Source organism: Syngnathus acus, chromosome 22 (assembly GCF_901709675.1).
Source record: "Syngnathus acus chromosome 22, fSynAcu1.2, whole genome shotgun sequence".
Lineage (NCBI taxonomy): Eukaryota > Metazoa > Chordata > Actinopteri > Syngnathiformes > Syngnathidae > Syngnathus > Syngnathus acus.
Genome location: NC_051106.1, coordinates 10,825,958 through 10,846,980, shown reverse-complemented (window position 1 = coordinate 10,846,980; position 21,023 = coordinate 10,825,958). Strand labels below are relative to the sequence as shown.

General features: G+C 47.5%; 3 protein-coding genes across 5 annotated transcripts; all 3 read left to right on the top strand.

Annotated features, from left to right (window-relative positions):
• The first annotated feature begins 7,480 nt into the window (after window positions 1–7,480).
• lamtor3 (late endosomal/lysosomal adaptor, MAPK and MTOR activator 3) lies at window positions 7,481–15,927 on the top strand. 2 transcript variants are annotated; one of them, XM_037240694.1, is made up of 8 exons: window positions 7,481–7,493; window positions 14,299–14,303; window positions 14,523–14,559; window positions 14,762–14,796; window positions 14,981–15,039; window positions 15,127–15,260; window positions 15,409–15,472; window positions 15,690–15,927. In XM_037240694.1, the coding sequence occupies exons 3-8, from the start codon at window positions 14,551–14,553 to the stop codon at window positions 15,761–15,763; spliced, it is 375 nt and encodes a 124-aa protein (XP_037096589.1). In that variant the 5' UTR covers window positions 7,481–7,493; window positions 14,299–14,303; window positions 14,523–14,550; the 3' UTR covers window positions 15,764–15,927. The 2 variants fall into 2 exon arrangements, with proteins under 2 accessions (XP_037096589.1, XP_037096588.1); XM_037240693.1 differs by lacking the exon at window positions 7,481–7,493 and having other exon boundaries at window positions 14,156–14,303; window positions 15,690–15,795; window positions 15,828–15,927.
• On the top strand, window positions 11,510–13,911 carry LOC119115843 (retinol dehydrogenase 14-like). The gene is made up of 2 exons (XM_037240687.1): window positions 11,510–11,788; window positions 13,001–13,911. Exons 1-2 carry the CDS (start codon window positions 11,546–11,548, stop codon window positions 13,616–13,618), a joined length of 861 nt encoding a protein of 286 aa, XP_037096582.1. The 5' UTR covers window positions 11,510–11,545; the 3' UTR covers window positions 13,619–13,911.
• Window positions 15,928–17,600: 1,673 nt separating the features above from the next.
• terf1 (telomeric repeat binding factor (NIMA-interacting) 1) lies at window positions 17,601–20,773 on the top strand. Of its 2 annotated transcripts, none has more exons than XM_037240678.1 (13): window positions 17,601–17,811; window positions 18,079–18,174; window positions 18,256–18,383; window positions 18,530–18,766; window positions 18,863–18,972; window positions 19,226–19,290; window positions 19,364–19,445; window positions 19,667–19,731; window positions 19,803–19,879; window positions 19,961–20,016; window positions 20,161–20,237; window positions 20,403–20,446; window positions 20,538–20,773. In XM_037240678.1, exons 1-13 carry the CDS (start codon window positions 17,661–17,663, stop codon window positions 20,697–20,699), a joined length of 1,350 nt encoding a protein of 449 aa, XP_037096573.1. In that variant the 5' UTR covers window positions 17,601–17,660; the 3' UTR covers window positions 20,700–20,773. The 2 variants fall into 2 exon arrangements, with proteins under 2 accessions (XP_037096573.1, XP_037096572.1); XM_037240677.1 differs by having other exon boundaries at window positions 19,364–19,454.
• The last annotated feature ends 250 nt before the right edge of the window (window positions 20,774–21,023 follow it).

Genomic DNA, 21,023 nt, shown 5'->3' with positions numbered 1-21,023 from the left:
ATTGTGATTCTGAGTAGTGTGGGATTGCCTCGGATATGCCACGCATGACAAATGCGGTCCGGGTAGTTGACAATCAGAGTCCGCGCCAGGAATAGTGGGACCACGTGGATGAGCTCGGCTTTTGCCAAAGGTACTGTATGTACTCTTTTAATAGTGCAAGGGAAGTGGATTCATGTGCACAATAGAATGAACAGGTTTTGACAGCATGCGTAAATGCTGTCTGGATGAAATGAGCAATGGCCACTCTAGGACCAAGTTAGTGGGCTTTTCCCAATGCAACGTTGAAAGAAACAATGGTCACCAGTAAGCAAGCAATCTATTTGTGGGCCATCAGAAAGACAAACAATGGTCTCTGAAGTCCCAAATCAAGTGGCAAAACATGTTTTGGCCTACCCTTGAATGAAAGGTAGCCCCGTCTTGTCCTGTCCTGTCCTGTCCTGTCCTGTCCTGTCCTGTCCTGACTGCGTCGCATGCTTCACTTCCTTTGTGTCTGCCAATTGCCAATATGAAAATGGGCACATCGGGCTTTGCGGAAGGCAATGTGCTTTGGATTTGCAGAGCCGATTTGGGCACTACCCAAGGGAACCAGTTCTCCCCTGGCCTCGGCGTTACCCCGAAGCCTAAGGGAAATGTCATTCAGTGAGACTCTCCGAAGTGAATCATGGATGGAAGTGGAAGAGACCGTAAAAGGCTAAGGCACAGTAGACGTGGCTCTGCGCCACTGACAGACACTTTTATGGCTTCCCACCGGCGGGGTGAGACGCAGGGTGGCAGGATGGACGGGACGGCCGGTGAACTGACACACACCCCGGCGGGGACTTCCTCCAGTGACAGAGGAAAGGAAGTGCACCGTTTTGCACTACACAATCACAGTAAGTCAGGAAGGTGAAAGCAGGTCTCTGTGGAAAATGACTTCCACGTATCAAGGGCAAGCTCACATTCCTACGGCAGGCAGACGCACTTAGTGGGCTTCGCAGCTGCCGCTCCAAAGGTCTGACTGGGCGCGCCATCGTGACACCTGGAATAGCACAAAGACAGCATGCGTGGGCCAACAGGTAGACAGACAGACAGACAGACAGACAGACATGGAGGCAACAGGTAGGAAGCCACCGAAACAGAACAGCCGGCCTTTATAGATGGCGGCTGACGAGCTGGGAGCAGGTGCGGAAACGAGCCGTAGGTGCGGCCAATCGTCGTAAATGCTGCCGACAAGATGGGAGGGGCAGGAGAGATGCGCTGTCCAGGGTACCGCTCGCTCGCTCGCTCGCTCGCATGGACGCAAAGGGACGCAAACCGCAGCAATCTGTTTTCACAGCGTTCATCGGAAGAGCATGAAGGCAACGCTTCGTAGTGTTACAAATGTGCGCAAGGGGTCGCTCTGATAGAATCTCCTTCACGGATTATTCACGTCCACTCTACAGCGGAGCCATGGTGACGCACTTTGCCAAAAACTCCCACATTGAAGTGTTTTCTTTCAAAACCTCGGAGACACTTGAGATAAGCTCTCGCCCCGAGATGCATCACAATGTCTTCCCTGTTCTTCTCCTTCCGTGGATGCAGGGAACTCCACGACCTTAGTTGGCGGGTGGTGGACAGCCCAGGCACAGCCATTGGCAGGAAAAGCATCCCCACAAGGGCTTGCCAAAGTTAACAGACAGCAGAGGTTTCACTATCAAAGTTTGGCTGGAACAAACACAATAGCCACTAAAATAACACGCCTCCCCTGCTGCCTATTCAAATAAGAAATGTTTCATTAGGAACATTTGGGAAATCAAAGCGCTCTGCCTTGGGTACTTTGCAGCCGGCTCCCCCCGGTGTTTGCAAGCATAGCTTCAGCTCTTTTACCAACAGCAAACCTGCGTGCGCTTGCTTTTACCGTGGTCAGCGTGGGGGGTAGGGTTAGGGTTAGGGTTAGGGGCCTTTACTCGCTCCAGATTTCAACTTCATTCATGGAGCAAAGACAAAGAAGATGGATGCACTGATGTTTACATCGAGATCAAGTTTGGAAGGGATGGAGCTTTGAAAGGACGATTTCCTCCTCACTCTTCCTCCGGCATCAGCCCTGATGTTTTGTCCTCAGTAAGGTTAAGGGACAAAACACAAAGGTTGTCTGATCAAGACGGGATGAACAGAAGATCCAGAGGAGTCCCGATCAGCCCATGGCACGTGTCGGCTCCTGCCAGATGCAGCTTGCACCTTCCATCGATTCGAATAGGTAGCAATGTTTTCTTTATCTTTGCACTGAGCCAGCGCACGCAGCACCAAGTCGCGGATAGGCAGCGCACAAAGCAACAAAGCCTTTTCAGCCTGGATGGAGCCGCCCCGACCGACGTTTCTTTCTCACGCTTCGTTCGTTCGCTGAGCGCCGGCCGCCGCCGACGCTTTGCGCTCGAGCAAAGATGGCTTTTCTCTCACCGAGCAGAGATGGAACCGCGGCAAGGCGAGCGCTTTTCAATTTTGAACCTGCTCGAAAAACCAAATCGCAACAAGAGAAACCGTTTGAACGGTCGGCCGACCACTATTGGCGACAAAAGCCACATTGGCGCATGCTGGCGACAGTCGGCAACTGCAGAGAAATGTCATCCACGTTGGCGCTCATTTCTCTTCAGCCTTTCAGAGGTGTTTACAGTAGGACACGAAAGGAGGGAGCTCAGCGCATTTTAGCAGGAAGTGGTGGAAAGAGTGAATAGTTGAGCTTTGACTCAGTGGGAGTGGGACTCGGCTGATATATTGGAGATCAAAGTCGGACAGTGAAGCTATATTGACATGAAACAAATGGGCTGTTTGCTCAGGGCACAACTTCAACACACACACACTTGAAGTTATCAATCTCAGTGGAAAATTCCACGCTCACATCCTCGTACGGCGCGCGCTCCATCAAATGATGACCTTTTTCTCGCCGTGTGGGGTCCTAGCTGTTGTTTGGTGAATCCACACACCTCCTTGGGCTGGCTCTTTCAATGTGCAAATGTAGAAAGGGAGCATTGCAAAAGCTGCAGTGACTCTTGACGCAAAATGATTTTGTCACAAATATGCTCAATATGTATTGTTGCTCCTCTCTCCAAATGAAATGAAATAGACCAGCCACTTGCCCGATGTGACTGGCGTTCAAGCTCCAGAGGGGATGTTTTTGTAAAAATGGAAGTACAACAAGAGGAGCCAGAGTGAGGTTGACCATGGGGGTGATGGGGGGGGTGTCCTCACGTTTGATCCTGAGGCCTTCCAAGAGCAGTCCGTGTACAAGACATTATGGAATTTGAGTCAGCGATGACAGAAAGGAATGCGACACGTGACACTCGTCAGAAAAAGTCCAGTGTACGTAGTATATGGCGAAAGTCGATTTATTTGGTTGCTGCTCTAATCTCACTGACAGAAGCGGCATTTGGTGGTGGGCTCCATATTGCATACCTAACTCAGGACCTTGTCTAAACAGGAAACAAGTTGGAAGCACTTCTTTGTAGTGGAGAAGTCGCTCGGGCAGCTGGCCAAGCCTTCTTGCTTTTGCGGCTCTGCAGCAAGCACAGAGCAGGAGCAGGAGCAGGAGCAGGGGCAGGGGCAGGAGCAGGAGCAGGAGCAGGGGCAGGGGCAGGGGCAGGGGCAGGGGCAGGGGCAGGAGCAGGAGCAGGAGCAGGAGCAGGAGCAGGGGCAGGGGCAGGGGCAGGGGCAGGGGCAGGGGCAGGAGCAGGAGCAGGATGGCGGGGGGAGTTGCACTGCTGACATTTGCCTTGCAGATCCTGAAAGCCTGATCTGATGACAGGCAGCCTCTGTGGATCCATTTCAAAGTGCCCTCACAAGGAAAACAATGGCACTAGTTGATATGTTTTTTCTGCTGCCAGAGCCAAGCGACCAAAATACACATGCCATGGTTATCTGTAGCGAGAAAAGTCTTCATCTTGCTTTGACTGATATTTAAAAGCAATCCATTTGTGCAGTACCTCGATGAAATCCACACACATCAAACAATGGCAGATAACAAGAGTCCCGTCAAGGAAATTCAGCAGCCCTGGTTTCCATCTTACTCCGCTTCTGGCAGAGGAAGACACTTATTGAACATCCATCCGGCAATTTGCTTGTGTTAAAACCTTGGTGTTTTGACAAGACATTCTTTGTGTGAGCCACTGTTTGAAACGTGGGACTGACACGTAGGATTAAGAAGCTCAGCTCACCCTGCATTTTTTGCTCCATTCCTGTAGGGTTCGGGGTTTTTTCCCTTTGCCTATTTTACACGTCCTTTTAAATGGTCTTACCTTAGCAAGCAGTAAGTAGATGTTTATTTGAAGGGAAAAGAGTGCCACTTAAGTGCCCAATCGAGCAAAAGCAAACAATGTGCTGAAAAAGCATTGCGCTAAGTCAAATGGATGGTGCCAGGTGCCTTGTTGAATTTCCAGCCATCATGAAAGGCCGTGTCCACTATCTAGGAGGAGAAAAACAGGTTCTTTGTAAGCTGAGTAATTGTTTGCTGACTTCTCTTAAATAACAGTCTGAAGGCTCATACTACGGAGCGAGCTCCGTGCGTGCCACTTGGGATGAAAGGCAAGAGACGCTCGGGAATTTCCACGTGGCCCGCCCACATCTGAAAGCTCTTTACGTCATCTGTCATTGGTGATACGTATCGGCTTTGTGAAAAGTACGACGAACGTCCCGGCTCCTTGATGCGTTAACCTTCGGAACACCAAATCAATCCCTTTTCTGTGTCACTCGCGGGAAGACGTATTCCTCCTATGCCTGACTGCCTGCCTGCCATAATGGCAAGTGACAGCAAAAAGCACGACCGCATCCATTTTCACTTCTTTCATGTTTGAGTGGCAGAAAGTCAACATGTCTCCAAAGAAGAATTGCTCACTTTGATCCTTGTTGGAAAGCTGCAATTTGACAACGGCCCAATGTGAGTAACACCTTTTTTCAGGTGGAACTATTTTCATCACTATCGTTTGTTGTTCACACAACACAAAGCGGCAATCGGTACAAAGTGGAGTGAGTTTTCACTGCCGTGTCGAAGACAAGTGTTTGCCGTTTACCATTCCTATGCTGTCGAATCAACTTCTGCGCCTCTGATGCTGTATTGTTGTTGTGTTGTTGGTAACGTGTGAACGATGCGCAAAGAATGTCAACGGATGAACTATTTCTTTATTTATTTATGATGCAGTTGTGCGCAGTAATGATCTCTGGCGCCCGAGGGGTGTCAAGGACAATGAAAACACAGGTGCGCCCCCTCCCTCCCTCCCTCCCTCCCTTTTAAAGAGTTAGGCGCTCACTCCAAAGGAGCTAGCAGCATATGCGCCGATATAAACACACAGCAGGGATCTTTTTAATCACATTTAACCGTTTCAACGTGAAATTCCCTCCTAAGCATCAAACATTACAACTGATCCTTTCTCTCTGTATCCCTGCCTTCACAGGTCACTTGAGACAATGGCATCAAAACGTCCACTTGTACTTGGGCTGGCATATGAACACTTGAAACATGGGCAATTGTCAACGCATTCGTTTTTCTACTATTGGCACCACAGTGCAGTCCAGTCCAGTGCAGTCCAGTCCAGTCCAGTCCAGTCCAGTCCAGTCCAGTCCAGTCCAGTGCAGTCCAGTCCAGTCCAGTCCAGTCCAGTCCAGTCCAGTGCAGTGCAGTGCAGTGCAGTCCAGTCCAGTCCAGTCCAGTCCAGTCCAGTGCAGTGCAGTGCAGTGCAGTGCAGTGCAGTCCAGTCCAGTCCAGTCCAGTCCAGTCCAGTCCAGTCCAGTCCCTATCCCTTGAAATCTGCTGCCCTCTGATATCCACTGACTCAAATGGCTTGTGCGGGAAAAACCCCATTCCGATGCAGTAGTGTCCAAACAAAGTCCGCTCCGTGCTATCAGACCGGAATCATGACATAGAGAGGGAAAGCGACGTGGAGCGAAGAGCAAATGACTTCACGTTCCTCCTAAGTCATCTGAAAGCATTTGGTTCCGCCAAAGCATTGGAACTGACGACCGAGATTGCTTATATTCGCTTGCCTGGTGTTCGTAAACGGAGTTCCGCATCGGGAACATTAGCCCAATGTTTCTGCTCGCCAAACGAGTGTTTTCGTAACAATTTGCGGACTTCCAAATGTCCCGGGCTCTACAGACGGAGGTGAAGAAGCCACTCGTTCGTTCATCAATCATCTCGCTTGGCAGAAAACGAGATGGGAACGTGTCGGCCGGCTGGCTCACTTCATTCTAAGAAATGACTAAGATGGCCGAAAAGTACACACAAACAAAGACAAATAAACTCAAATGTGCAGGCAGGATACGATCAAATCAAATTGCAACTTTGGATACAAGCCCAGTTTTCAGACAGGAAACAAGAAAATAGCCGCTGCACATTGAGAGCAATGTTGCTGTCTTCAACTTGAGCAATCCATCAAGTGACACCCAACAAGCCAAAAAAGCAATCAAATGTGTTCATCCAATGGATAGATGGCCTTTTGGTCGCCTTTGCATGGGAACTCACTGCCTCACTCACTGCCTCACTCACTGCCTCACTCACTGCCTCACTCACTGCCTCACTCACTCACTCACTCACTCACTCACTCACTCACTCACTCACTCACTCACTCACTCACTCACTCACTCACTCACTCACTCACTCACTCACTCACTCACTCACTCACTCAGGTAAAGTGCTGCATGATTCTCAGCTTTCCTTTCTGCTTGTGAGCTGACGGCCTCTGGCCATTCCCCATGAAAGCAAAACCAAATGGCATTCATGTTGCCTGCATTTCATTCCAAGAGCAGAAGCAAAGGAAGAAGAAAAAAACCCCATCTCAATTGTGAGCATCAGTCAAATTGTCATGTCTCAAGCTAATATTGACATGTGTAAGAAAAGCATTCCCTGCCCTGCCCTGCCCTGCCCTGCCCTGCCCTGCCCTGCCCTGCCCAGTGTGCTGAGTAATTTAGGGAAGAGATTCCAGCATCACTTGGACGACGTGTCCAACAACGGCAACAATTAGGGGAGCTGATTGCATTCCCACTTGTTGCCAAGCAGCAATTTTCATTGTTAAGAACCTAAAGAAAACATTTAGGTCCGATGCCGAAAACTGCTTTGCTTTGGGGGGGGGGGGGGGGGGGGGGCATCTGTGCTATTTTATTCAAATGAACTAGGAGAGAGTTTGCGAGTGCCTCTTGCAGCTTGAACGTTAAAGCAGGGCTATCCGGTTCCAAACTCAGTCATACATTAGCAGAAGAAAGTGGGCAGCTCATTCAACTTCTTCCATCTCTGTGAAGCTGCTGCTGTGCTCCTGCACCTGAGCAACAAGTTGGAGATGGTTCGACGTCAAGCAGCAGCCAATAAAAAGGATGGTGGTTTTGTGAGTCCAGCCCGTACGCTGCGGTCACAATGGACGTTGCAATATTTTGCCTTCCAAAACAAGCCAGCCTAACTCGCCCACATTCGACACGTCTCTCTCGTTCTAATGGATGAAGTACGGGTGCTTTTAACGACGATCCTTTAGTGCACCCCACAGATGCCTTGCCTGCCTGTCTGCAAGTTCCAGCACCTCGCCGCAATCACATTGAGCTTCCCAAAACAAAAGAAAAGTCGTGATGAAGTACACTAAATACAGAGAAGCCAGCAGATTTCTTCATGTGTTGTGTTCTCTCTGTTATGTTTTTGAGGCAGGCACTGGGGAGATTCCTGGCAAAGAGCCGGTCGCTCCGTCTCAATTGCAAGCAGCTGCCCGCCCGCCCGCCCGCTCGCTCGCTCGCTCACACAAAACCGACGCTATCTCCCGATTTGGATTCAATCGTTCCAACAGGGTAGCTTTTCAAAGTTGTCATTTAGCGTTCATCATTCTTTGGAGCTGAAAATCACCGGAGCGCCCCCTTGCTGCACATGCTCAACCTGAGCTAGCTCGAATGACACTTTTCATTCCGAGCGAGCCGTCGATTGAGATGCAATTTGCCGATAATGTCCGAGCGACAAAGCGCGCAGTTGGGAAGAGTCGTCTCAAGAGCCGCTCCGTGCGAGTGGAGGAACAAACAGAGGGAAAACACAGCTGTGGATTTCAAGGGCAGAGCTCGACTGCGGAGAGCAGAGAATCCTTCTGCCTGATGGGTCAAAGCACACGCTGCATCTCCACCTCATGTGGTTTGCTATGTTTACCTTCTGGTCATATGTTCCCTGCTTGGTCACACTGGCTGTGGCAGAAGCTGCTAGCTTCCCCGTGCCTCTATCCGCAGATGTTGCAGACGTTTATTTAGATTTCGAACCGGCCGACCGACCGACCGCCCGGCCGGCCTTTGTTTTCTTCAGTTGCATCGGTGGTAAGCTGTCCGTCCAGCGGTGGGCGGGGTCACGTGCCTTGTCACGTGCGGGCCGCTTCCAAAACCGCTGGACGTCTGCGTCGCACCGCTCCGGTCCACTGCACGTGGAAAGAGAAGAAAGCTGAAAAGTGCCAATCAAGTGACTTGACGCAATCGATTGTCTGCCTGGATTTAGGGTTCGATCGATCGATCGATCGATCGCAGTATGGGAGAGAAAATGCACAAATGTTCCCCACAAAGAGTCATGTTCCCCAGATCCCCCTCTGTGGGCCACGGTGTCACTTCCTCCAGAGACTCATAGAATGTGGGCAAGTTGTTGCACCTGCTCCTCTGCCGCCGCCGCTCGCTGGTGTGAGAGGCCTGACGGGAGTCAAGCTTACGTGTTGATTCAGCTTTCTCCCCAAGGAATAAAGAAGTAGGGGGGAGGTGGATGTGCCCTGCTGTGATCCACATGACATGGACAAATTCATCAAGCAAGATTTCCATCAATTAAGTGCGGTGTCAAGACAAAGGCTGCCACTTTCAATTGATTCTTGTATGACTGCATGGAAAAACCTGCAAATAGGTCAACTCTTTTGTCAGCTACTCAACTAAACCTTACTGTATTTATTGGACCGAAAATCACAACTGGGATTAAGTGTGCTTTGGTGTCAATTTAAAAAGAATTGCCCTATAGTTTTATATAGTACGTATCGCTCCCATACATTGTCTGAACCGCTTTGCTCCCCCCCATATGAATCATTTTCGTGACAATGTGTTCAGCATTACTACTAGGTGAAATGTAGCCACCCATTTCTGTGTGGCTACATTGAGAAATAATTAATGGGGGGGGGGGCATACAGAAATAAACAGGGTACATTATCTCCAACACGAAGCAAAAAATAATGGCAGCTATAACCTTGTTTCTCAAGTCGCCGATTATGTATGTGTGAGGTCTCCCTCCACAAGCATCACCCTCCACTTGTTATGACATCAGATATGTTCACGCAAAGCGTGGCAGCATGGGAGGATTGGCACGGAAGTTGCGCATACCAGCACTAATAGAGTGAAAGAAAGACCTCCACTTGGAATCAGATAAGAGTCCACTGATCTGACCCAAACAGTTTGGCATGATTTTCCAATCCAAACATCCCACATTGGCAAGCGCAAGCACGCTGAGTGACGCAGCTTTGCTCGCGTGTGACAAAGGCTGTCCCGACCGACAAGGTTTGTCGGTAGCCCCAAATGGCAGATTTGTTCTGTTGGCTAGCTACGTGCAGAGGATATCTCACATTAGCTAGCGCACGTCGAACTGTTCCAAATGGGCAAAAGCAAATACCAGGAAATATCATCACCGTTTATTGTGTGGCAATGGCCTTGTCATCTTCCATTGATGGCCATGCAAAAATCACCTTCAAGCGAGAATCATTGCACTTTTTTATTGGCTCGCTGAGCATTCTAGCTGTAGTCGATGGGGCTGTTAATCAGTAGCAATGACTCATTGATATTTTGGCTGGTTCCAGTAAACTTTCAACATGCTTCCATTTCCCCACGACCTCTCGGTGTTTTCAAGCATGAAGGATAGTGCGAATCAAGTGTGTTGCAACACGAAGCGAAAACTCCTTCTTTTCTGACCAGGAGATATGAAATGAAATGGTTGGCCTCAAATTAGCGTGCGAATAGTGTCGTACTTGCAAAAACAGTACGCTGTGTATCAAGGTTTCGGAAACCTCTTCCGCGAACCACCTTTTGCATACTGTACAATTGTTGGAAATGGGCCATCCAACGATTCCCTCTGGAGGAATTTGTCAATTCCAGTGAACTGTACTTTGAGTTTATATTAATGAGGGATGTCGACAAAGTCCTCTGGGCTCTAATTTTTGAAGAATTGACTTCTAAAGCTACTGAAGTCAAAAGACATAAACATTACACGTCCCCCAGTGGGAGGTTTCCTGAGGTCATCTGTCTGAACAAGAGCTCCGGATTCAGGGGAAGCACTCACTTTGGGCAAAATAGTTACCGTGTTCTTTCGCTTTCGTAGAATATACTTACAAACATCTCAGGATTTGCATCAGGTTACAGGTACAAATGCATGCCAATGACAAGTGCTGCTTCAAGCGCAGAGTGAGGAACCAGCACATAGTCCGATTCAAGTTAAAGGAGCTTTTTACACGTGCAAGCCTTTTGAATGTGACATCTGATTTGAAGACTTGCGCTTCATGTTTTACAGTAGTGCAAAGTGCAAGGGCTCCTTCTGCTGGCAAATGTGATGGAGCTGAGATGTGGGTCAAGCCCAAAAAGTGACGTGTTGCAGCTGCATGCAGCAGAATGAATCATGTGCTGGGAATGCTTAACTCAAAGTGTTCAAGTCCAGCGCAGGCAGGCGGACACAGCCCTATTCCTTTTTCTTCACCTCCCTCCATACGGAGCCACGGCCTCCATTTATCACAGCCAATATTGGCCCAGGGTTAGTGACACACTGGGACTATGGCTGTCATCTAGACCATACGTTATGTCAGTTCTAGCTGATTTTTTTATTAGCTGGATGATAGATGGGTCTTTATTTCTTTTCTTTTCTCTCTCTCTCTCTCTCTCTCTCCATGAGAGCAAACACAAACTTGAACGTGGGAATACATGGACTCTCCTCGCTGCCTGATTTGGAGGAATCGGGTTTCCAATGTATTGAAACACCGAAAGATGATAGATATCTGGGAAATATTTGAACTCAAATATGAGTCTTTATGAACAATCAAGACTTCCAAAGCTTGATCTAGGGGTGTTGGTGGTAAAAGCTTCTGAGGGGAAGCGTGATCTTATATATTGTTGTGTGCACGTGCACGCTTTTGACCTTTGTTTCATCACGAGCACGTGAAACTACAATTGAATTCAAATGACATTTTGCCCATACATCTGATGAGGTGTGTGGTCCTATGTGCCCGCCCGCCCGACCGACCGAGTAGCGGCGTGATATTTGATGCCCCCCTTCATTTCAACTGCTGGAAACTTGGATGTGTGTTGATATTTCATGACTTTTTTGGTTTTGTTTTGAATGCAAATGGCATTTCGTTATCTTTTTTTTTCTTTTTCATGTGATATGATCGATTGAAATAAAAGGACATTTGATTCATTCATAACACGTTTGTGGCGTTTTAAAGTGAAGATATTGTAATTTACGAGCTTACCTGAAGGCAACTCCTCCTTGCAGCCCGCTATGAACTGTGGGTAATGAAGTACATTGCGCTTCGCTCGTCCATCCTGGCGTCATTTTGATAAAGGGGTGACGGTGAAAATGATGAGTGGAAGGACCGTAATAGTGACCGGCGCCAACAGCGGCATAGGAAGAGCCACGACCGCGGGCATTGTGAAGCTCGGCGGTCGCGTTATAATGGCTTGCAGGGACGTCAAGAGTGCTGAGGAGACAGCCCAAGAGCTCCGACGAGACACTTGTGTTGACAGCCAACTCGTAGTGGTCAAAGAGCTCGACCTCGCCTCACTTAGCTCGATACGCAGTTTCTGCCAGAGCATAAACAAGGTCTTTTCCGTCCGCGTGGAAGCGCTCTTCTTCTTTTCTCTTTTCTTTTCTTTTCTTTTCTTTTGATATGACGTGTACATTCCTGCACGTAAACACTGGCTCGCTCGCTCGCTCGCGTGCAACCTTTTGCATGTTGCTGCGTCGGATTTCTCGGAGGCTTCTCCCGCATTACAATAGACAGTAATACTAGGTGGAATTCTCGGTTGATATGACAGCCTTTGCCAGAGGCGTAGCCAGGAATTTTTCCAGTAGGGGCGCACGCCCACAGGAAAAAAAATCGAACATCACCCACGCCGTTCGCTGATCGCTAAAACAACATCCGGGTCAGGGAGGCAAACGGTGAATGGATAACATCGCGCACATAGAATAGCGCAAGCACATTCGCGCAAGACCGAAAGAAAAAAACGGCATGAAAATGAAGAATCGAAAAAGCTCGATTTTTTTCAACCGGGGCGCAGGGAGTCCTAACCGGGGCGTCGCCCCGGCTTGGCTACGCCTCTGCTTTGCCAGAGGCGTAGCCAGGAATTTTTCCAGTAGGGGCGCACGCCCACAGGAAAAAAAATCGAACATCACCCACGCCGTTCGCTGATCGCTAAAACAACATCCGGGTCCGGGAGGCAAACGGTGAATGGATAACATCGCGCACATAGAATAGCGCAAGCACATTCGCGCAAGACCGAAAGAAAAAAACGGCATGAAAATGAAGAATCGAAAAAGCTCGATTTTTTTCAACCGGGGCGCAGGGAGTCCTAACCGGGGCGCCGCCCCGGCTTGGCTACGCCTCTGGCCGTTACCAGCAGTGGTCCCCAACCTTTGTTTTGCACCACGTCCGGCCGGTACCGGTTAGGTGTCAGAAATATTTCCGCCTTTATAGAAAGAAGTACTACATTTATAGAAATAAAATTAATACATTTATAATAAATACGATGAAATGATACGACTGGCATAAAAACCAATATAAACCACATCCAAATAAAACTCACCATTACGTTGAATTAGTGGGAGCACTGAGCTTGTTTCTCAGAAGAAACTTCAGTAATCGCTTCTGTCCTTCTTGTTCACGTTTTTTTCTTTCCGGGCTGCGGCCTGGTGGTTGGGGACCACTGATATCCAGTTTTATGTTTACATTGTATTCTTTAATTGCTGTATGTTGTCTTTTGTGGACCGGGAAAAGCGATTGCTGAACGATTTTTTCCCTCTTTTGCGGAGCAGGAAGAGCCTCGGTTAGATGTGCTGATAAATAACGCAGGGCTCTACCAGTGTCCGTACAGCAAAACCGAGGACGGCTTTGAGATGCAATTTGGGGTCAACCATCTGGGCCATTTCCTGCTCACCCACCTGTTGCTGGACCTCATGAAACGATCCGCTCCCAGCCGTATCGTGGTGGTCTCCTCCAAACTCTACAAACATGGTGACATCGACTTTGACGACTTGAAGAGTGAACAGAAATATGACAAGGCTTTTGCCTACAGTCGCAGCAAACTAGCCAACTTGCTATTCACCTGTGAGCTGGCCCGCCGACTGCAAGGGAGCGGGGTGACCGTCAATGCTCTGTCTCCCGGTATGGTGAGGACTAATCTCGGACGGCATGTCCGCGTCCCGGTGATAGCCAAGCCTGTATTCAACCTGCTCTCCTGGGGCTTGTTCAAGAGTCCTGAACAAGGAGCTCAAACGTCACTATATTTAGCCTGCAGCCCTGATGTAGAGGAAGTCCAGGGACAGTTCTTTTCAGACTGTCAGCCTCATGTTCTTCTTGACAAGGCCACTGACTGCCAAGTTGCCCGGAAATTGTGGGACATTAGTGAAGTCCTGGTTGGAATTGTTCAATGATTATTTGTGCACTTTACACAATTGTTACAAATTCTTTCAACACAAATGTTCTGATTTTAACTCTTATAATAGGTTCTTATTAGGCTACTTCTTACCTTAAGTAATTCCACACTTTGTTTTACAAATATGAAGTGTATTGTTTTGTTAAATTCCCCCTATTCTTATTGCTCATATGTAATCGCATTTTTGTCTGTTCTGAATTTGCACAATCGTGATATGTGCTCTGTTGTATTTACCGCTGTACTTGTGCAATTTGTTCATTAAAGCCATTTGGAGAAAGAAAGAAAAAAGAAGCTCTGTCCCAACATGGCCGCCTTGTGGCGACGTCGCCTGAGATCGGCTTGGCTGAGTTGGCACGCCATGGTCATGTACCGTATGTTTGACACAGACGTTCAAAAAAAAATGGTCTGAGCTTACAGCGCGCATCCCGTAGTGTTTATTTCTCTATATCGATGGTCGAGGTAGGTCCGCTGCACGCGCGCGCGCGCGCGCACCTTCTTTTTACCTTGCGCAAATTGCGCAGCTTTGACGTTCGACAAGTGTCCTTCGCTAAGCGGAAAGAAAACAAGCAGGTCATGTGACGTGCGCCTGCCTGACGGTCTCATCTGTGCTGGTGGTGAGAGCGAGTGGCTGCAGTAGCTTTCGCAGAGCCCACTTCTGGATCCATTAACCCGAGGGAGGCCTGGTACTGGTATGTGGAGTCGTCTCACGCTCCGAAAGCACATTTAGTTCACTTATGTCATGTATTCAGCTCGTGTTGCTTATTTGACCCAGTTGGTGGGAAAACGGACCAAAGTGGGTCGAGTTAGCGTTCACTTTAGCATCCACGAATGTGCTTGGTCAACTTCAATTTGTGTCATTCATTGTTGAACATTTCTTATTGTTTCACTTCTATTGTCGATAGAAAGCGTGAATGACACGGAGCGACCACCATGGCTGACGTGAGTATTTCGCGCATCATACGTGGTTCTTACTCTTAGCGCAGATGTTTTCAGAAAGCAGAATGGGTCAGTGAGAGAAGTTGAGAACCATGCAAATTTCAACCATGGTTGGTAGGAACGAAACTTTGGACTCCCTGTATACAGTCGTGATATGTACAGTATATTTGGTTCCTTTCCATGATCCAACATTTCTCTTTTACAGGACTTGAAAAGATATCTGTACAAACAGCTGCAAAGGTATGTGAAATCATTTGACTATATACGTATGTAGGTAGTATGAGCTGATCACATGCATCAACGTATTGTATTTTGACATGACGTGCGTTTTCACTTGGGTGTTATGATTCTCTAAATCGTTGATTGAATTTGATTTTCGGCTCAATTTGGTTTTGTCTTTTTACGGCATCTGTTGTGTATGCAGTGTCGAAGGTCTTCACGCAATCGTGGTTACAGACAGAGATGGAGTTCCAGTTATCAAAGGTATTCAAGCAAAATGCTTGGACACGTTTGCTCACAAATCTGTTCTTCTGTAGCTTGCTGATTTCTTTTTCTCCGTTCTTCCTGCAGTTGCCAATGACAATGCTCCGGTGCATGCGCTGAGACCAGGGTTCTTGTCCACGTTTGCTCTGGCAACAGATCAAGGCAGCAAACTGGGCCTCTCCAAAAACAAGAGTATTATCTGCTACTACAATAGCTACCAGGTCACACTGTTTCTTTTCTAATATAATACGCCCGAGAAGACAGAGAAAAAATGAGGCTAATGAATCATCATCATCATCATCGTCACATCATGGTTTTCTTGTGTCCTCTTCGATCATGATCTGATATGTATGTCTCTGTGTTCAATAGATTGTGCAGTTCAACTGGTTGCCTCTTGTCATCAGTTTCATCGCCAGCGGCAACGCCAACACAGGTAAACAACGGTTTGTTTGTTGTCCCATGAGTAAGGCGTGTCTAGCTCCCGTCCTCAAGGGGCGCTGTCTTGCCTGTTTTCCATGTCTCCCGCAGGAAGACGTGCAAAGCTGGCAGGACGGCTCGCTCCCCTTGAGGACTGATTTTGATTGATCGAGTTTTGCCCTCTTACAGTGAGATTGTGAGCTGAGCTTTGTTCCTCTCTGTCTTTTTCTCAGGTCTCATCATGAGTTTAGAGAAGGAGTTGGCTCCACTAATAAATGAGCTGAGGCAGGTCGTCGAAGTGACATAAAGTGTGAGCGACATCAAAGCCTCAAGGGTGGATCGACATCAGGAAACGGAGCGGAGTCCCTTCAAGCAGGATTTAACATCAACGCTTTGTGCTGTGTTGTAAACAAAGGTTTTGGGTTTAATCTGATACTGGTCATCTGAATAAAAGTTGTCGTGCATACCAGGTTTTGATGTACAATTGTAGTCATGCTCAATTCTGCTACGAGTGCTTCACTTGCGATTTTGTTGATTTTGCTTCCACGTATTATACATAAAACAGTACCACGCGCTGATCTACAAATATACATGGATCTCATCTTATCCCTGAAAATTGGAAAGATTCCAATCAAATAGAGGCTTTGCAGTCACGTGGTTTTATCACGTGATTTTGTGTTATGCCGCCATCTTGGCGGTCAACTCGTCTGCTCGTTCCTACGTGTTTGTATAGATTGTTTGATTTCTGAGCTACATTTTCACCGATTTCATCCGAATTATGGCTGATTTGCTATCCAACGAAGTTGGGCATTTGGATGAAGAATCCAAGAAACGTTACAGAGAGAAGTTGAACCTTGTTGGCACAACGGATCCGTACCTTTTACCGAGAAGCATGCTAAAATCGCCCGAGCATTTTGCAACAGCCGACCTGCCTGAACTCTCATATTCAGATATTTATAATTACCTCGTCGATTTGTTTTGTAATGGCATTTCATAACTTGACATATTAAAAAACTGAATAGAGTGAAATCATTCAGATACTGTACCTGTCTGTTCAAGTTGCTACCATTTTTATTTTTTGTTTATTTTTGCATGATGCCACATCTGATTGGCTTGAAAACTTAACCAATAAAAGATTTAACCTTGTGCCAATGGCTTGAAAACTTTACCAATGTAGATTTTACCTTGTGCCAAATGAAGTAACAAAAACCCTCTTGTTAAAAAATGCTACATTACAAAAACATTGTATCACAAGGTTCATAATAATTTTTGGGGAAATTTCCTAATGCATTCACTCGAGAATTAATTGTTCAATTCCAATATGAAGTTCAATATTTACATTGATAACGTTTTCAAGCCAATCAGATGAAGCATCATGAAAAATAAACACAAAATAAAAACGGGGGGGGGGGGGGGGGGTGAACTGAAGAAATCATCCCATTCCCTGCCTTGCTGCCTTTCTAAAAATGCACCCAGCATTTTCAACAATCATATTTGTATCATCCCATATTGTATTATTTCACATTTTGTGAAACAAATCAGGGGTGAATAGTTTGTTTACATACCTGATATGAAGTCCTCATTGCATATCCTTGTGTAAATCGTAGGTTTCCATCGTTCACGACGAATATCCGCGATCCATTTATCACGTTTTTTCATGTTCGCCAGAAATCTATAGAAGCTAAGATTTGGTTTATCGCCTCGTCTATTGCTACATCCAACAGCACAGCAGGTATCCGGCATTTTTAAGCTCAAATAGCAGCAGATATAACAAGAAAGCGTGTGTGAGTCGTTGACCGGCACTGAAAAGTTGACCGCCAAGATGGCCGCCAAGCTAATGTGGGTAGCTTGATGACGTCAGCTGCAAAGCCTCTTATCGTCCACCCACCTGTATTTACCCCACCGAGACTGTGAGGGGCGCTAGAGGATTTTAGTAATGTTTCCAACAAGGTTTCCCGCCAAAAACCAAACACGCAAGCAGCAGGAAGCCAGCAAGAAGCCAGCAACAGACCAGCAAGAAGCCAGCAAGAAGCCAGCAAGAAGCCAGCAACAGACCAGCAAGAAGTCAGCAAGAAGCCAGCAAGAAGCCAGCAACAGACCAGCAAGAAGTCAGCAAGAAGCCAGCAACAGACCAGCAAGAAGTCAGCAAGAAGCCAGCAAGAAGCCAGCAACAGGCCAGCGGCTGCAACACTCAAACGACGACGATGAACACGACTAGCAGTGACGATTGTAACAGCAGCCAGGTCACCGCTGTGGTCTCCAAGTGGGTTGTGGACTTTCTTTTTAACACTATTTGTCGACGGTTTAAAGAGAGAAGTCACGATGCCTTCAATGACGCCATCTCCACTTATGAATGTGAGTTGTTTTCATTTGACTTTACTAATCAAGCCCTAGGCTTCGTCTCCCTCCTTGCACTGTTATTGCTGTAATAATATGTGCTAAACAATCAACTAAACGAAACTAATCCAACTGTGCAAAAAGTGTTTCCCCCCAATCATCCACAGCGCATGTCTGAACACATAGTGGTTGCTTTCACCTGAATAAATGAGGATTATCCATGCATGCATCCATCCATCCATCCATTATGATATGCTGGAGCCTATGATCGTTTTCCTCTCCCAGCCCATTCTCAGACAGCAATATTTGAAGGAGGAAGCTCACAAGAGAAAACGCTCATCTGCGCTTTCCTTGCTCGGGTCATGCAAGGCAAGAAGTTGGGTAAGACTGACGAACCACCAACCACCCACCTTTGTGTCACAGTGCAACCTTTCATTTGACCTTTCGTCATCACCCCTCCAGACGTCCGATTTAACGACGACGATGACGTGATGCCGCTTATGTCAGCGGCCAAAACTTGGTTTCACCTGAAAGATGCTGTGGAGGATCAAACCTTGTTTGAGGAAATCAATGCTCACCTCATCGTACAGGTGATCCTGAAGTGGGCGAGGAACCGCAAAGAGAGCGATAATAGTTTGATGTGGTTGACAAACATTCAAATGGTTTCCCCACCACTGTTGCCTTCAAGTGGGACGTGAGCCGTTTGGATTACGTGACATTTTGGTGTCTTTGTCAGGCTGTAGCCTTGTGCTTGGAGAAAGGCCAAAGAACGCAGGCGCGCGGTGCCCTCCGGTGGTTCGACGAGCACGTCGAATGCCCGCCAAAAGTGGCAGCCAAACTCTCCAACATTGTGGCGCAGATGGACACCTACCACCCGTACCTCACCGTGTTCAGTTTCGATGGACTGCTGGAGGTGGTTCAGACCTTCCTGGACGCCTACCTGGCCAAGAATCCGACCGACTTCCTTGCCAATGTTGGCACGCCCACCGCAGGCTTTTTTCTCACGAGGGTCATGCTTTGGGAAGGTATGTAATATGAGGAGAGCTGATTTTGATTGTCTATCTCTCAGGAAGCCGTCAAGAAGATCCAGTGTTCCGGCAGTACGGATGCCACAGACGGCGTGGCCACGGAAGACAAGTCTCTCTTGGAGAAGGTGGACCACGCGAGACTCCAGACCAAGTAGGAAACGATCCGCTCGTGTCGACTGACAATTTCGACAAAAACAACGGTCCTCCAGAAGAAGTCGTCATTGCCAGATAAATCATCCCGATATTAAAACCTCTACATTTGATTGCAGTCATAAATCTGAAATCATTCTTTTGCAAAAGAACCCCCCGAGTTATCCCACTTGAATCGCTCTCAGAGGCTCAATTGGAACCCTACTTGACACGCCGCGTCGCTTTGTAAAATGTTGCCTTTCACACTTTTGTAGGACAGAAGCAAATCTCCAAGTGAGCAAGAAGCTGCAAGTGTCCCTCCAATGGCAATCGGTCAACAGTGAGTTGTGGCACTGAGCCTTTGTTTATTGCTATTTGGAATTCTCTTCCATGAGCACAAATGTCACCCGCAGAGTTATTGGCCACTGACTTGTCGACTGATGCGGACAAGCAAAGCGCGGAGGCCTTACAAGACACCACTCTCGCCGACGTTGAGTATGGACTGTAAATGCTTTCAATACGCACCAAATTGTCATGGCAGCCTAGCAAAGCTCTTATTGCATTCACATGAATACAAATAGCTATCCTAATCAGAGCAGAGCTTTTGTTACGTCTCAAATATTGAGGAAGCTAAATGTCTCACCTGTCAAGCATTTTGGACCACCTCCAATAGCGTTCATGAAACGTTTTTTTTTTTTTTTTTTACTTGCCCCAAGACCGAAACGTAAGGTTCGCTCGGCAAAAAGCACCTCCGCCTCTGGCAGAAGACTGTTCTCCAGCAGTGAGTTCTGTTTATTGGCTGTATTCTCTTTTGAAATGGTCATACGCATTCCATAACCTGCGGGCGGATAGATTGCTCACAGATGGACGCGTCGCCGAAACCCGCGGCGACGGCACGTGACGCAAAGACAGCAGCAGCAGCACCTGGGGTGGGTATGCTGCTAATTTATGGATTAGGAGAACTCGACATGACAATTGCAAGAATTCCAATGTCCTTTTGTGTCTTGTAGAACGTCCGCTTGTCCGCTGAAGATAAAGCCGACCCATCGGGGGAGACGGCTGCAACGTAAAGCTTCCTTATGACAATTGATTGACGTCGTCGGAGGCGTTCTTGCTCTTCGCGAATGCAAAGACAACAGGGGAGTTGACTCGTGTTGAAACCATAGCAATGACCCATTTTGTTCTTTGATTTTATATAACCCCCATACAGGGCAAAACGCAAACTTTTGTCCTCGAAAACAAATACGTGGGAGGAGGATGCTCAGAAGGAGCCACCGTCCAAGAAAGGTATTTGACGTGACTCTCTCGCTCGCTCGCTCGCTCGCTCTCTAGTTTGGATTGTTACCAGCTCAGTTCAAAAACCATGCAGACGCTCCAAACATGTCCAATTCCACACATTGTTGGTTGAGGCCATTCCATTTCAACTCCAAATGCTGCTTTTCTGTTTTGTAGATCTCGACACTTCTGTCGGCAGTCCGCGGCGCAGGACTCATCGGGTTAGTTGGAGCGAGCGAGGGAGGGAGGGACGGAGGGAGGATACGTGGTGCTCTTTTTCCAAACGTACTGATTTCTATACGTATATTGTAGAAATGGACGCACGAGCTGGATCTTAGGCTGTTGCAGGGCGTCCGCACTCATGGCAAAGGCAAGTGGAGTCGCATCCTGCAGGATTATGACTTTGAGGGCCGCACCGGGGTGATGCTGAAAGACCGCTGGAGGATTCTGGAGAAGCTCCACAAAGTGGACTAAGAAGATCAAAGGGACCTCTCTATGGGTGCTTTCTATTGTACATAGTTTGTGGGTTTTGTTATGTTTGATTGTATTTTCTTGAAAGATTCATGCTGGGAGTAGAATGACGTGTCTCGATGTTCCCCCACCAAGAGCAAGTCCGTTCCTTGCTGCTTTTTTTTTTTGGCAGAATAAAAAATGTTCAAATAACAACCGGTGTTTGGCTCCATCTATTTTGTACTGCTTCTTCTGGGTTGGGTAACGGTGGCAGCAGCTTTAGCAGGGAAGTCTCGACTCAATTTCATACATTTATATTCCTTTTTTAAATTTCTTGTCTCTCACAGT

Bases quoted from the DNA above. Each gene is read 5' to 3' on its own strand.
- LOC119115843 (XM_037240687.1), top strand. From the start codon at position 11,546: ATGATGAGTGGAAGGACCGTAATAGTGACCGGCGCCAACAGCGGCATA. The intron at 11,789-13,000 runs GTCTTTTCCGTC...TTTGCGGAGCAG, and splicing joins TCTGCCAGAGCATAAACAAG to GAAGAGCCTCGGTTAGATGT.
- lamtor3 (XM_037240694.1), top strand. The intron at 14,797-14,980 runs GTATGTGAAATC...TTGTGTATGCAG, and splicing joins CTGTACAAACAGCTGCAAAG to TGTCGAAGGTCTTCACGCAA. The intron at 15,261-15,408 runs GTCACACTGTTT...TGTGTTCAATAG, and splicing joins GCTACTACAATAGCTACCAG to ATTGTGCAGTTCAACTGGTT.
- terf1 (XM_037240677.1), top strand. From the start codon at position 17,661: ATGAACACGACTAGCAGTGACGATTGTAACAGCAGCCAGGTCACCGCT. The intron at 19,732-19,802 runs GTGAGTTCTGTT...GCGGGCGGATAG, and splicing joins CAGAAGACTGTTCTCCAGCA to ATTGCTCACAGATGGACGCG. The intron at 19,880-19,960 runs GTGGGTATGCTG...TGTGTCTTGTAG, and splicing joins CAGCAGCAGCAGCACCTGGG to AACGTCCGCTTGTCCGCTGA.